The sequence below is a fragment of the Vanellus vanellus genome (assembly GCF_965231255.1).
Source record: "Vanellus vanellus genome assembly, chromosome: 5".
Lineage (NCBI taxonomy): Eukaryota > Metazoa > Chordata > Aves > Charadriiformes > Charadriidae > Vanellus > Vanellus vanellus.
Window position 1 is genome coordinate 71971596 of NC_138910.1, and position 15091 is coordinate 71986686.

Consider the following 15091-nt stretch of genomic DNA (forward strand, 5'->3'; position numbering starts at 1 on the left):
AGGTTATGCTCTCCCTCAAATATCTGCTCCTGCCCACTGTTGGAAGTAAAATATTGGGATAAACAGCTCTTTGGTCTCATATCATGCAACAGATATGGTTATACTGTAGTTATTGGACTCCTTTGGTCCAGCATTAATTCTCATTCCTTTCTTTTGGTTTTTTTTGACTCAGTTTAGCTCTAACAAAGAAGGAAATTTGGACAGAGATGAGATTTTTGCTGACTATTTTAAAACAGCATTTATTGCCAGTTTATTGAAATCGTGGTTCAGAGTCTGCAGGTCGCTATCTACTTTGCTTTGTGCATCAGATAGAAGGTGGTTGGAGTGAAGGGCAAGGAATGAAAAGCCATCATAGTGAAGGCACGTTCCCAGAAATCACACATTTCTCTTCGTGCCATGGGCGAGTGTCTCCACCTCCTTCATGAAGCGAAGGCACAGCTCCTCCTGCCATGGCAGAGCCACGCATTGCACGGCCACCGGCAGCCCCACGGCTCCTTCCACAGCCTGCAAAAATTAAGCATGGTGCTGAGTTAGAGCACCAGAGCACCTGGGGAGGCACAAGAGGGAACGCTGTCGTTTGACATTATAGGAAGAGAAGACAACAGAAGACATGCAAGGGGACAGTTGTCAGGCTGATGTACAACCAGCCCAGCGGCACCGCATGGAAGGTAGTAACGTGGTGTGTGCAAACTGCATTACTAAAGAAGCTCCTGCTCTCATCCAGAGATGCAGACAAGCCCTGGGACAATGTGCCAGAGGTGTCACTGTGCCAGTCATAACCTTCTGCTAAGACTTAAGCTCGTTCCCCGCTGACCTCTTTCAGCCTCTGATCCCAAGGGTCTCCGTAGTGCCCTCGGTAATGCTTCAGTTCTTCTTCGTCGGCTCTTGTGACCGTGCTGACTGGCACCACCCCAGCAGGGAAGTTTAAGACATTGTATAAATTGGTGTAGGAGGTCGCAGCTGGAAAAGATCACACAGAGCATGCAAAATGGCAACATTTAGTGTGCTGGGCCAGCAACGACTTTCAGATGATAACTTGGGTTGCAGGAATTGTAACCTGGAGTTGCTGGACCTGAAGAGACCATGAAAATGGGCTGCAAAGGGACTTTTGATGGCAAGGTTAGAAGGCCACATGGCTGATGAGACCAGAGAGAAACACGTGCCTTCACCTGTCAGTCGGGTGGAAGTTAGATTTGCTCTCGGAGAGACAGATATGAGTATTCAGAATCTGCATCTGTCTCCCATACCTCAGGGAAAAATCCCAGCTAGCTTCCCAAGATAATCCAGATGTCCAGTTCTGTAACACCATCTTGGGGATTTTGGATCCCAAAGGACTGTTGTTAGACAGATGTAGGACCCTGACTGTTTGCTGTAAGCTATAAAAAACGGCCTTCTGCAAGTCATGGGAACGAACCCTTCTACTATTTGCAAAGTCTTGGTAAATGCAAAATGGCCATGTTCAGAAAAGCCTGGCCTTGTACTAAGGTCTACCACCCTTCTGACAACTATCCTCACAGCCAGTCTCTGCTGCAGGAATAGCTCTTGGGCTTTCTACAGGACAGACGATGCAGGAGGAACTCACCCATGAATGACTGGGACAGATGTGCCACTAATTGCTGCCCCCTAATAATCCAAACACTTGCAGCTCAGATGAGGTGGGGGCATGAGAAGACCCACCCAGAGGAGACCTCTCCTTTGCTTTCTTCCCCAGAGGGAAGACCAAGGACCGCACATGATTTGGGGAATGTCCAAGAAACCAAAATATTTTGCTCCAGCTCTGCCCACAAACACCACCATGGTTGCATCCAGAGACACCTCAATGGAGATTACCGAATAGCTTCCCAGCGTAGCCGTGGTTAAAGGCTGGCCCCAGCGCGGGACAAAGAATCACATCCAGCCTTAGCTTCCTCCATTTAGCAATGAATTCAGTGCGGTAAACCTAGAAGGAAAGACAGGAGATGACAAACAACGTCTGTTGATCAGCAGTGGCAGATCAATGCCTACAGGAAAAGGAGGAAAAAAACCTTCCTGGATACAACTGAAAAATCAAATAAAATCTGAGCTGTGCTTTGAAAGAGCCAATGGATTTTGGCTCTTCCACCCTTAGGTTTCCTGTCAGAATACCATGTGCTGCCCCAACCTAGACATTAATGCTAGGTGCGCATTTCAGGGTTGATTTCTTCAAATATTAACCAAATCCTTCCTATGAACAGTGTTGTCTTTGAATTTTACTGAATGTAGATCAACAAGAGTTTGAAGAATTATGTCTAGCTGACTAAAAAGTCAAATTTCCTAAAAGCTTTGGTTATTTTGGTAGAAGAATCTAGAAGACATTAATTCAAAATATTTTCACAAAACCTTCTTTCCTTCTGCATCAGGGTAAAAGTAAGAAAAAGAAGCAGCAAGAGACAGCTAGGCAAGCCCGAGGTCTTCCCCCCGCACCGATGCAGGAGGCACAGCTTCAGGATGGTGCTGTAGATCCGCGAGATCTCGGTTTGTAGTCTGGATTACCACAGCTTTGCTGAACATCAGGCAACGAATGAATCCATCCTCAAAGAGCTGTTCCACTTTGTCTTAGTAAATAGACATGGACGGACCACAGCACGGCTGCTTCTGCAGCCGTATTCTGGTTACAGGGACACGTTTGTCCCATGGTCCAGCCCCTGTTCTGCACAACTCTCTCACTCCAAGTTTTCTGTACAACGGTCTTCTGCATCTCTCTCAAAAGCCCCAGTCTGACCTCAGTTTCCATCTGCAGTCTGAGATCCTTCCTGCTGAAAGTTCAACAAATGAGATGGGTTTTCAGGAAAAACAGTCAGTGTAGCTAACCTGATTTTTTTTTTTTTTTTTTTTCCTGAGAGAACAGCTGGTTGCTAGCCAAAAGTTTTCAATCAGCTCTTGTTTGCAGTAGATGAAAAAAACTGAATATGGTTTCACTGAAGAAAAACAATCCAAAATATCTCTGAGGCTGACAAACCTTTTTGACAGTTTCCTTTTTAGTTGTTTTTTTTTTGGTTGGTTGGCTGGTTTGGATTTAGGGTTTTTTTGTGTCGTGGGGTTTTTTTTTGGTTTGGTTTTTTGGGAGTTTTGTTTTGTTGTGTTGTGGTTTGTTTTTTTTGGTTTTTTTTGTTTTTTTTTTTTTTTTTTTTCGGGGGAAGAGGAATCTGTTTACATCTAAACAAAACCCCAAACCCATTTCCTTCCAAACACTCCCATCAACCCAGCGGCCGGGCAGGTTTGTAGGAGTTTTTCCTCTGCCCTATGATCTGCCGGACCTGCTGCAAGCGAGCCTGCACGCCCATCGAGCGACTGGCGCCGATGGGGGCTGCGTGGCGCAGGCTGGGGACGTGTTTCTTCTCGGGGAGGGTTGCGAGGGTGTCCCAGGGAACACGGATCCTGCCTCGTGGGAGGACACCAAAACAGCTCAGCTTCTTCGGCCTTGCAAAACACCAGCTGAAAGGGGATACAACTGCTCTCTATAAATAGATCAAGGATGAGGGAGGCAGTGGAAAATACCAGAGAGGAGAGGTGCTATTTAAGCTCAAGGACAGGAATAAACTGAGGATAAACTGGAAGTGAATAAACAGCACGGGAAATATGAAGGTTTCCAACCGTCAGAGTGCAGAGGAGAGGAGCCGGCCAATAAAAACTAACGCAAGCATAAAACTTAACTGATTTTAAAAAGGAACCTGACCAGTTTGTGGGCAGCACTGGACTGAGTTGTCCAGGATAATGCTTCCTGTCCTATGTTTCTGATCCCAAATGAGTTCATACGAAATCCACCTAAGCCAAAGAGTTCACAACCACAATTTTTGACTTCTAAGGTCTCTGCTTGGTAGTTCAAGCATGGTTTTAGCTCGTGAAAATAGCACCTAATGTCTGAAATTAAGGATTTGCACCAAGAGACAGAAAGAAGAAAAAATGAAGCCTCATCTTCCGTGGCTGTTCTTATACTATTTCTGCTTAGGAAACGCGGGGCAAAGGATAATCTTTCTTCCCCATCCTCCAGTAAGTAAAGACCTCCACAAGAACATTAGAGCCTTGGGCTCTTATACCTTCTTGCAAAGCTTAACTTTCAAATAAAAGCCCAACTGCTTTATTTCCAGATCATCCACTTCCAACTCTGAATCCATCACAGAGCTCAAACTAATTGCTTAGAAACTTTAGGGATCTCTCGCTGTATTTAGGAAGGAAAAAGAAAAAAAAAAAATCAATCACATTACCTCCACTGCTGCATGCTGATCCCAGAGGTTTTTGGCAGACCTGGAAAAATGGCAGAATTAATCAGCTTTGGGACTGTGGCAACAGAAAACAATGAACAGAATGCACAGACAAACCATTGTTATGGAGACCGCCCGACCCTTCTGGGAACAAGCTGTGGGCTCACCCAGACGATTCCACTGGGTTCACACACGCTTACAGGTACATCAAAAGAGCTTATGTTAAAAGCATGCCACCACGTCTAGGTGCTCTGGCACCCAGACAAAGATCACGGCAGTCTTCCAAATTCACTCACTCCCAGTTTGGTGTGTCTCTGCCTCTCTTGGAGGGACAGGTACTTCACACCACACTGCACCCGCGTGCAGAGTCCTCTCCATTAATGTGGCACGTGATGCTCTGGATACCAGAATCCACCTGATGGGGAAAGTAGCCCATATGTCTCTGTGCTGATCTCCATGGAGACATCCTAGCCTTGCCACGACGAGGTTCCTTGAGCTCTTAAAATAATCTCTGGCTGCATAGCCCTGGATAACACTTTGCTAAGCCCAGTTGGTGTTGAGGCAGCACATATTCACCTGGCTCAGCCTGTGCTGCACAGCCCCGTGACAGGGCTTTGCCCAGCGAGGTGGCATCTACCTACATGAACCGCTGGACGCATCCATGTGCATCCCCTTTCTCCAGAGCTACTTCAGTGCGTCTTACCCCACTCCGCAGAGAGCGCTGAGGTCCCGAGCGATTCGTGGGTACTTTTGGAGGGAAGAGGAAAAACTTGGGATTAGTCAACATCAATGCAGCTGAAATAGCTGGCTATCATGTGATTGCATTTTGGGCACATTTCTTGTCCTAGCAGAAGTGGCTCTGAAGAACAGGTACATTTTCCAATGAAGTGGTTTTACTCCCACATAAATGTATACATTTAATCACAAAACCCCATGCAAACAAAGCTCTAGACCACACTGCTAGATGTGGAGAGCATCTTCCGGATATGGGGATGCTGTTTAGATCCTTGCTAGTGATATGCATTCTCTTGGAGCCCATAGCTGGATGAGCTGTATGGCTTATGGGTCCCTGAGAATGGATCATATTTTGACCTCCCCATGCAAAACTCCCCAAAAAGGCTGTCAGACCCATTTGAAAAGTTCAGCCTGGCTTTAGGGACTAAGTGTATTTAAGAGTATTTCACTATTAATCCCATCAGGCAATTAACATGAAGCAGCAAAGCGCTCCCAGAGGGGAGCAGCCTACCTCCCCGCACGTGGGAACTTTCCCACCTTGCAGATTTCCTCTAACACAGCTGAAACGTCCGCGCACTTACTATGGGTTTCAAAACGATAGCCAAGATCTTTTTCACCAGAGCAGGAAGCCTGTAAGTATTGTACTGGGACTTCAGGTTGGGATCCACAATGTCTCCTTTGCTGGAAGGGCAGAGAGTGAAGGAGAAGTCAGGACAAGACATCTGTGCCCAAGCTACAGCAACAGCCATGCTGCTTCCAAAGCAGGGTTTGTCTTAGAGGGGAATTGCTAGAAGACAAAATCTGCCTGTTTCAGTCCAAAACACTGAACAAGAAATTCTCGTGTGGGGTTTAGATGCTCAGATGTAAATGTTATACGGAAATAAAAACTTCACTGCCTGTGTTGTCAGTGCTGTAGAAGCTTTAGAGTGCTTTGTGGGGCCCCGTACGCCTCTGGGCATGTTTCACCTTGAAGTGAGCGAGCGGCTGGGTGGGTGGTTGGCTGCTAGCCAGGGCTAATCCACCGCACCTCCCTAGAAAGTTCTATAATGCGTGATGTTTCCCATGTGCCACGGACTGATCACACACATAAAACCAGTTGCCACAGCACTGCTGACACGTGGTATCTTATTACCCTACCGCGCTGTCCATGTGTGCGAACTGCTCTTGAGGGCTACCTGCTGCTCATGCTAAATTCACCCTTCCAGAAATTGCTCCTCTGATGCTCATTATTCAGTTTGCACGCTCAAGAATACAAACACTCTGGATGAAACCACTGGCTATACAGTGTCAAGTCTCATGGCCCACAGTGAAATGGGGGTTTTACTCACAAGCAGTCCACCATGTGAGCAGCACCATCTGAGAAAATCCCTCTGGTGAACAGTTCGTCTACCACATAGTCAATCTTGGGCGGTGCAAAGGGAACAAGCTGCAAGAAAACCATCCCATTCAAGAGGCAACAAAGATGAATGATTCATAGAGCCCTCTGTGAACTTTCCTGCCTCACTGATGAGGTGAGTGGGAAGCGGTGGGAAGCTTAGGCCCACCTTGCTACTGTAGGACAGCAAGACCCCATTTTCAAAAGGACCTGGGTTAGCAGCGTCTGCCCACTGTCCTTTCCTATCTCCAAGGCATTAACACATATTGTGCCCTAGCAAATGCTCCACCCCTCCACATGTCAGAGAAGAATTTTTAGACGCTTCAAAACACCCAGTATTTTTAATTAATTTGCATCATTGGAACAGCTCCCATACAGAAATTCCCCTCGGTGAAACCTCAGAATAATTTAGGCTAGATCTGGGGGGTCAAATGCTCCAACTTCCTTCCCCCTTACCCACCAAGAAATCTGTAAACTGCGTTTAACAGCTGAGGGATTGTGGAAATTGTTGTGAGTTTGATATTTATGGGAACACCAAACATGATGGAAAAAACAATGCTGTAGAAAAGGGTGACTTGGAGATATCTAAAGGTCTGGGAGGCTAGGAGCAAGATCGCTTTGATTTGGGAAACAAACTATTGCACGTGCCTTCCTCTTTGGGATCCTTACAGCAGGGAAAGATGGTCCCTGTTTTATGGGCAGCAAAAGCGGAGATGGGAAGTGACTTGTCCAAACTCTGTAAGGAGCAGGATAACAGCTCCAGACAACCACAGGCATGAAAACCCACCGTATGCCCTGCATCCTGGAGGAGCTTTCTTGTCTGCTGGATGGCCCTTTTCATGCTGGGCGAGGGCTGGAAGTAGCCATCTCCTTCATAATACCCAATCCGAAGTGACTTTGAACTGGTGTAAACCTGTGAGAAGAGGGCATCACTTGCGTACATGAGATGTGCAAGATGGGACCAATCCCAGGGCTCAGAAAGGCAGCAACTGAGGTTTCCTGGATTGGAGGAATGATGGTCGCAACAGAGCTGGTGGAAAGCAGTGTTGTCCAGAACACAGGTCTCCAGCAGCGGTCCTTGGTATGGTCTTTCTGACACCACCTCCTGCCATGTGAACATGTCCCAGCTTTGAGATAGCAGGTGTGATAGCACCTGTATAGACCACAAGCCTGGGACGCCTGGTTATGGACAGAGTTCAGGGACCTGTTCCTCTGGGGTAGGCAACTGCTCTGTATTGTCTGGGTGTCAGGGACAACGGAAAGATCCTAGGATCCTAGGATGTGAGCCAGAAAGACACAACCAGATGGTAGAAGCAGAGCTAATGGCAAAGGGCAATGATTTCTTAGGTCAGTGACTGCTAAGTCAGGCTCTCTGACTAAAGGTGTGAGGGGTGAATTCCTCTGATCAGGAGAAATCAGTTCCTTTAGGGATTGGGCCAGGATGGAGCAACAAGCTTGTTCTGGACATTGCTGGGAAGTGAAGGGGTCAGCACCCAGCAGGTCTCATCAGGGCAAGTCAACAGGGGCCTGCCAATCCTGCTGTGTGGCTGCTTCTTGTGGTTGCTCATGATGGGCATCCTTTATTCAGAGGGACACTCGCTTCCCTGGGTCCTTCACTATCTCAACACATGAAACTGAACAGGAATCTCCCAAGATCTCACTTTGTTGCTGGGCAAATGGAGGCATGGGATTGCCTCTGAACCTTACCTCCTCATCAAAGGGGAGTGGGGGCAAGGTGGGGTCCAGCCGGAACATCTCCTCACAGAGCAGCGCCTTCATGCAGAGGGCCAGGCTGTCCACATCTCTCGCCATGGGCCCCAGCATCCCCACCACTGCAAGCACAAAGGTCCTATCACTGCAGGCAGATGGGCTGGTGCTGTCTCATAGTTACTGGTAGGGGCCCAGCATGGAAGAGTTCCAGTCAGGCCAGGGAAGAAGAATGTGGAATGAGTGTAATGTGCAAGGAGTAAGGAGGTCCAGCAGGTACAATCCGTAAGTCTCAGAGCAGAGGCAACCTACTGGCCCCTTCTAGGCCAGGCTTCTGCAGGCACAAGACCTGCTCAAGAGAAGCAAGGACTGCAGTCCTCCTGCCAACAGCAATACCGCCTGGCAGCAGGTGAAGCCAGCAGTCTCCTGGAAGCGTCTCCAGTGAAATATCCCAGGACTCTGGGATGCACTTCTCACATTTCTTACTGCTACGCATTGCATTGCCTGAATGGGCGTTGCTTCAGCTCTGCTCCGATTCAGCTAACACCTACCACCATCCAGAACAGAATTAATGGTGCAAAAAGGTAAGAGCACAAGGCAGGCCCTGGTCTAACAGATCACTGGTTTTGGCTGGTCATGAGACACATAACTGAGCAAGCACATTTGCTGGCATGTCAGCAGTAGGAGGAGGTGTAAGAAGCAAAGGTTTGACAGTAGTAACATGTCATACGGGCGGTCTTACCTGATTTCATTCCTGTGATAGAAGAAACCACACCCAGTTTGCTAGGAACACAATGGGAGAAGCAGATCAGTAGCAGCTCTTGCTGTAAGGCAGGTCACCATGGTGTGCTGTAGACTCTCCATTTGCCCCCAGTTAACATCTAGGAGGGCAAAAGGTCCTGCAAAGACTTGACACTTTCTAGGCTAGGAAGAATTCCATGGGCTGCAAGCTGCTAGGGATTAGAGGCTGTTCTTATCATCTCCTTTCCCTGGTCCATCCAATTCCTCATCTATGAGCAAACCACCTCTGATAAACAGAAAACTCCTAAGCAAGGCAAGGGCTGGAAAACATCTGAAAAGGAAATGACCCTGTAGTATTTGCTTCCAGCTTCCTGGCCAGGACTATTAAAAATTGAATAAGTCTTTGCTGTATTAACAGATGGAGATGACATGTCATTAATAGAGTCCTTAGCCCTAGCTGACACAAGGAAAGAGTTCCGTTAGGGGGCTAACTTAAACCTGGAGGAAACCGCGGACACTATTGCAAAGTTTGATGCACTGTTGAGGACACTTTGCAGTCTCCATAGTGGGTGGAAGAAGAGGACAGATGTTGGGATGTACCTGATCCTGTTGCCTGTGGGTTTGAGCCCACACAACCCACAGAAGCTGGATGGCAGGCGAATGCTGCCAGCTACATCCGACCCGATGCCCAGGATGGAGCCTCCTCCTGCTATCAGAGCTCCCTCCCCTCCTGAGGAGCCCCCCGGGCTCTTCTGGTGGTTGAGAGGGTTCAGCGTCTGGCCAAAGATGAGGTTGCTGCAGTCATAGCTGGGGAGAGGAAGATCAACAGGTGGGTGAGGTATTTCTGTTTCTGCAAACCATAAATACAGGGCACAGAGCATCCACCCAGGGATGAGTGTGGAATTAGTCCCGGCAGGTAGAACCAGCATGAAGTAGATTTGTTGGGACAGCTGAATTTAAGAAGAAAGACTCACCAAATATAAGAGAAATAATTTCAGATTGAAATAAGGAGGCAATTAACTCAACATGCATGATTAGCTTGGACAAGGGTGGGAGCTTGTGCATGCAGGCCCACCCTCCCTCAGATAGCAAGAGTCACGTTTGATAGCATTGTCATGAAGGCGAACACACAATTACTTTATCATCGTCTGTGGGATGTTGGTTTTCACGAAGGGGATTGCCCCCTGGCTCTTTAGAACCTGGACAACGACGCTGTCTTCTTCCTTCACTTCGCCCAGGAACTTCACCATCCCTCCAGAGGAGACGTGGCCCTTGGGGATGGGAAGCAAAGCCCTTTAGATACCAGGAAAGAAGCTGTTTGGAGCTGTGACAATAACAGACATTAAGTCCTGATGCCTCCTGTGACAAAGTTCCCACCTAACTTTTCTCACAGGCAGAGCAAGATCTGACTACTCAAGAGAAAATCAAATCAGAGCAGGTTAGATATTTCTGCAGAAAACCAAATTTTCCATAGGAAGAAAGGCAGTTTTGCCGGTCCCACTAATATTTGGTCCAAAATGTCCTTGTTTGAGGGAACTCTTGGCCAATAATGATAAGGTGAAAAGGAACGAGCTGGATCCCTTGTATGGGGGCAGAGGAGCAGAAGACTGAGCATCCTGATCTGTTCCCAGCCCCAGGCCAAGAGGCAGGGGAATTAGAGATGTACCTTGCAGTTAATGTGGTCCTTGATGCTGACGGGAATGCCGTAGAGCAGCCCCTTCTCCTTCTGCTTCTTCAGTTTCTGGAGCTGATCCTCACAGCCATGAATGAAATCTACCACACAGTTCACCTCCCGAGTCACCTCCAAAGCCTTTCCAGAGAGGTCAGGTGAAGAACAACAAGATAGATGAATGGATGGAAGCAAGGAAACAGCATTTAAATTGAGTTTGCAAGCTGAAAATTCAATTTCCTCAAACCTCCAGCATTCATTATTCAGGCCTTACCTATAAGCTTTAGATATTTCTTGCTGAGATAATTTTCTGCCCTGGATGTCTGTCCTGTTCATTCACCCATAACCCACCCTTCAGCCACCACAGGATTGACAAATTGTGATCCTCAGCATTGTTAGTTCTCTCAGCAAAGAGCTGGTTTTTAATTTGAAAACCCCCACTGCAGAAGACCCCCAAAAGCATCTCTCCCATGTTGGAGGTATCACTCACTTTGCCCACGTAGGAGTAGAGGACACTCTCTGGGGACAGGGACCCCTCCTTTAGCTTCTCTGCCAGCTCCACCATCGTCAGCGAAAGGATGTGCGCAGTCTGGGTGCCTGGGTTCTGCAAAGGGTAGGAAGTTGAGTACAGGGGGAAGAAAACGACAGAAAAGGCTGATGTTGAGGCCGCAAGTACCCAATTCTAACATCTCCCCAGCAATGACCTTGAATGGAGAATTTTAGGAGACATTCCCTGTAGAAATGCAGACCTCCCACATAGCACTGTGTGTACTGGAGCGGGGAATTTGCTGACGGGGAATTTGCTGAGTCTTGGTTCATAAAACCAGAACCAAAACAGGCAGAAAACTGCTTCTTGACTGGAGAGTTGTATGAACCTGTAAGAGAGGTTTGACCTGTCTCTGTTTACCCTCCTGCAGGCCTTCACACCCTTCTAACCCACAGACGACGTGTTGAATAGCAGTCCAGCCAGCTAAAGTTTTACAAAATTTATCATTAACACAGGGAAAAAAAGCGTGTGGGCTGTTTGCAACCTCCCCCCTAAGAAAAGAATAGCAACGGGTATTTATTCAGGGTTTAAGGCAAATCCCAAATCCAAGGACCTGACCTCCTAAAATCCAGGTGCTCCTTTAACTGGGTGTGGGCAGAAAGAAATAGCTTTTGGTCACCAATGTGCAGATGGTGGAGGGATGTGAAGGCCTCCCTGTACTTTGAGGACAATGGGGCAGAGCGGTCCCTGTAGAGGGGCAGAGGTGAGGGGAACAGGAGCAGAAAGGCTTGGCAGTAGGGAGGGATGAGGAGAGAATTGCATAGGGAGGTCTGAGGTGGTTATCTCATTCAGAGGGTCCCAAACCACCAGAGGGTCCCACCACTCATCCTCAAGTCTGTATTAAGAAATACTTCTTTTATGCTGCCTTTACAGTGGGGTTGTTTGGTGGTTTGTTTTTTTTTTTTTTGTGACAATGGAGGGTGGTGACCCTCAGAAACAATTGGTGATGATCCAAAACCTACACATGTGCTAACCACCATTCAAAGAGTGGTTGATCAGGACTTCCCCCTTTCTTCGGTTACCCAAAATACAATCCCTCCCACACACCCTTCCCCCCAAATTACCTCTTGTTTAAACCTGCGAGCTGCCTTCTCCATTCGCTCCAGGGCCAGATCCCGTGTCCTCCTTGCCTCCTCCATCTTCTGCTGGATCTGCCTACGTGCCAGCCATTTCAGTAGCACAACGGCTGCAGCTGAACCGCAGAGCAGAGCCGAGAGGGTGCGAGGGTCAGCCCAGGATGGATCTAGGACCTGCCACAGTCGCTCTTGGGTCATGATTTCTCTCCCAGTCCTTCCTATTCTGGTCCACTTACAGACACCTGGGTCTCCCACCTTCTCCTAAGGAGGGCTGATGAACGCAGACTATGCGATCACCTGCTGTGCAAGATCAGCTCCGAGGCAGAGTTGCATTAACAAAGTCCAGGAATGGAATTTTTAGACCATGGACTTTGAAAGGGTCTGCCTGCTGGAGAAGCATTGTGGGTCGGGCTGCAAAGCAGTGCTCTCAGCTCACACCGGGTTTGGGGGAGGGTGGTTGCCCCCCAAGGCCGCGTCTCCCCTGGCCACTGCCTGCTGCTGTACCTGACTAGACAGAGCAGACAGAGCTGATAAATGGAATTGAAGGTCTGCAAATCCCCACTATACCCATGGCTAATAATTAATTAACAGTTAAGCCCATTAACTAGAGGTGTTCAGCCATGGTCTCTGTCCCCTGGACACCAGGATGTGCAGCCCTCAGAGCCTGGGATGACACAGCTCTGCTTGCCCTGGGGATCTTGGTGCAGGGGGTGAAATTGCACCTATTGGAGAAGAGGGACCTCTGGAGAACCAAGAGTACAAAGGTGAGAGAGGACACAGTGACTCCGGAAAGGCAGTGTGGAAGGAGCTATCTGAAGATGCCTTCAAGGAGTATGACTGCTGTGTGTCATTTTCAAGCCAAGACCCTTTGAAAAGTATTTTGGCAATGCAGATCAGGGAGTGAACACTTTGGGAAATCCTCTCTGATGGACCCAGTATCCTATCTGCTCTCCAATTTCTAAGCCATCTTCCAGCCAGCACAAGGCAAAGGAGCTGGACTATGCAGCCTTGCCGGCCACAGGAGCTGCCCACCCATGGGACTGTCCCCAAGAGTACAGAAAGGAGGGGCTGCAAAAAAGTGAGGCTTCTCTCAAACCTTGAAGATCTGAAAACCCATGGGGAAGAAACAGGAGACGTCTCTGAAGATTCAGTGCCAAGATGCAAGGCAACATTACCATATCTGGAGAGCTGTTGGCTCTGCTCCAAATAGATTAGCAGAGCTTGTAAGGAGGTTTCATCCAGGGTAACCATTGCTCTTGGATGGAGAGGTCTTCTTTGGGCTTTGAAAGCCAGTGATTGTGCTGCTATCATGTTACCTTGTCTGTTACAGACACATACCGTGGGATTATTCCTGTGGCAGCAGGGAGGGAGCTCAGGGAAGAAGCAAGACCTCATAGAGAAATTGGTTGCTGACTGGAAAGGTGAGGAGGATCCTCCCTGTTTGGCCAGGACAGAGAACAAAAAGAGCCAAACAACTCAATGTGGATGTCAACGACCTCTCCCCACTGACTGTGGGGATTTGGTCTTCACTGCCCCATCCCAGCCTTAAGCTTCAGTGCTGCCATTCACACCGACCTCCCTTTGTCCAGGCTGGGCTGGCACCAGCCTGCAGCTGGCCCTTCTTGGCAACCCCAAGTCCCCAAAGCCAACCCCAAGTCCCCAAAGCCACACAACAGCTTTGGCCCTGTCTGGTGCACTGTCCCATGGCAGAGGGCACAGTTTGTGGGATGTCTTTGCTCAAGGCTTCCCGTGAGGAGCCAGTGAGGTCCAGTGGTGTCTCCGTCATTTGGACTCCCGCACCCTGCCCATCTCTGTGCCAGGGAGAGAGCGGTTAAACTAAGAGAGGGATGCAGTGCTCGGCTCCCCGGGAGCTCGGGCACAGGTGGCATTGCCTCTCCCGGGACAAGATCCTCCAGGCTTGAACTTTAAAATGCAAACAGATAAACCCCATCCAGCATTTTGTGCGTGGGCAGGGGGGACCTGCAGCTGGTGAAAAACCCCACCCAAAGTCTTCTGGGGCTTGGCTTTACATAGCATTCGGTCCTGGCAAGCCTGGAGCTCCCTCCCTCCTTTTTTTTCCAAAGCCTGCTGATAAAAGAACCAGGGTCCTGGGGGCTGCTTTCTCCTCAGCTGGGATAAACCTCTCTGCCCACGCCTTGAAAAGACCCCACGCTTTTGCACGACTCTAGTTAAAACAACAATACCACCTTAAAGAAAAAAAAAAAAAAGCCAAACATAAATCCTGCCAGAGCTTTGTAACAGTCCGCTTGTGAGGTCTCTGCATTGGGAAAATGCTTTTGCGTTGTGATACCCCTTTTCTAGAGCACCCTCGGAAACCTGTTGGGAGCAGCAGCCGGCGCTGTCGGCGGCTGGAAAACCCCACTGGAAAACCTGGTATGGCCGCCTCCGCCAAAGGCGAGGAGAGGGTGAGCAGGGCAGGCTGTCCGGCTGTCCGTCCGACCTGGGCAGGCTGCTTTACTCATGCGATACTGTGAGCTGAAGGACTTCATACCTCTGGTGTGGGGAGGGCAGGAGTAGGTGTCTGAAGGAGACGGGAGTTACTGATCACTGCCGGTCCCCCCTGGGTGGCGCGCGGGGTGCCAGCAGCCCTGCGCTGCGGGAAGCGGGCCAGCTCCCTCCTCCCCGCTTGCCAAAGCCTGCTGGCAGGCTCAGCTTTGACCTCGGGTTGCTGGTCTGGTGCAGGGAAAACACCGGATTTGGTCTTGAGGGAGCCGAGAACGGAGGGGAAAATCCCTTTTCCTACAGCACCTCAAGTAGGAGTCTGAACGTCTCAGACAAAACCAGTCCCCGTGCCTCAGTTTCCCCATTTTTAAGAGAAAGATCGTGTTCTTGCACTTCCCTGGGGGGTGTTGAAAGGGTTATTAAAATCCACCACCCCACCCCCCCCCCGCCAAACACAGACCTGAAATAACAGACTTTCCGATAACAAAAAAAATACTGTATTAGGACAACGATTGGAAGTGCTCCATCACCACTGCGGAGCTCGCCCCGCTTTCCCCT

General features: G+C 48.9%; 1 protein-coding gene across 1 annotated transcript; it reads right to left on the minus strand.

The window, feature by feature from the left end:
- Window positions 1-250: 250 nt before the first annotated feature.
- LOC309672248 (vitamin D3 hydroxylase-associated protein) lies at window positions 251-12283 on the minus strand. The gene is made up of 15 exons (XM_082483706.1): window positions 12059-12283; window positions 10938-11051; window positions 10445-10588; window positions 9916-10049; window positions 9379-9585; window positions 8780-8820; window positions 8038-8162; window positions 7118-7243; window positions 6284-6381; window positions 5537-5636; window positions 4924-4967; window positions 4224-4263; window positions 1831-1939; window positions 815-960; window positions 251-504 (listed from the first exon to the last, which is right to left on the minus strand). Exons 1-15 carry the CDS (start codon window positions 12266-12268, stop codon window positions 376-378), a joined length of 1767 nt encoding a protein of 588 aa, XP_082339832.1. The 5' UTR covers window positions 12269-12283; the 3' UTR covers window positions 251-375.
- Between the last annotated feature and the right edge of the window lie 2808 nt (window positions 12284-15091).

Bases quoted from the DNA above. Each gene is read 5' to 3' on its own strand.
- LOC309672248 (XM_082483706.1), bottom strand. From the start codon at position 12,268: ATGACCCAAGAGCGACTGTGGCAGGTCCTAGATCCATCCTGGGCTGAC. The intron at 10,050-10,444 runs GTACATCTCTAA...CCCATCCCCAAG, and splicing joins AGGACCACATTAACTGCAAG to GGCCACGTCTCCTCTGGAGG. The intron at 8,163-8,779 runs GTAAGACCGCCC...TTGTGCTTGCAG, and splicing joins TATCACAGGAATGAAATCAG to TGGTGGGGATGCTGGGGCCC.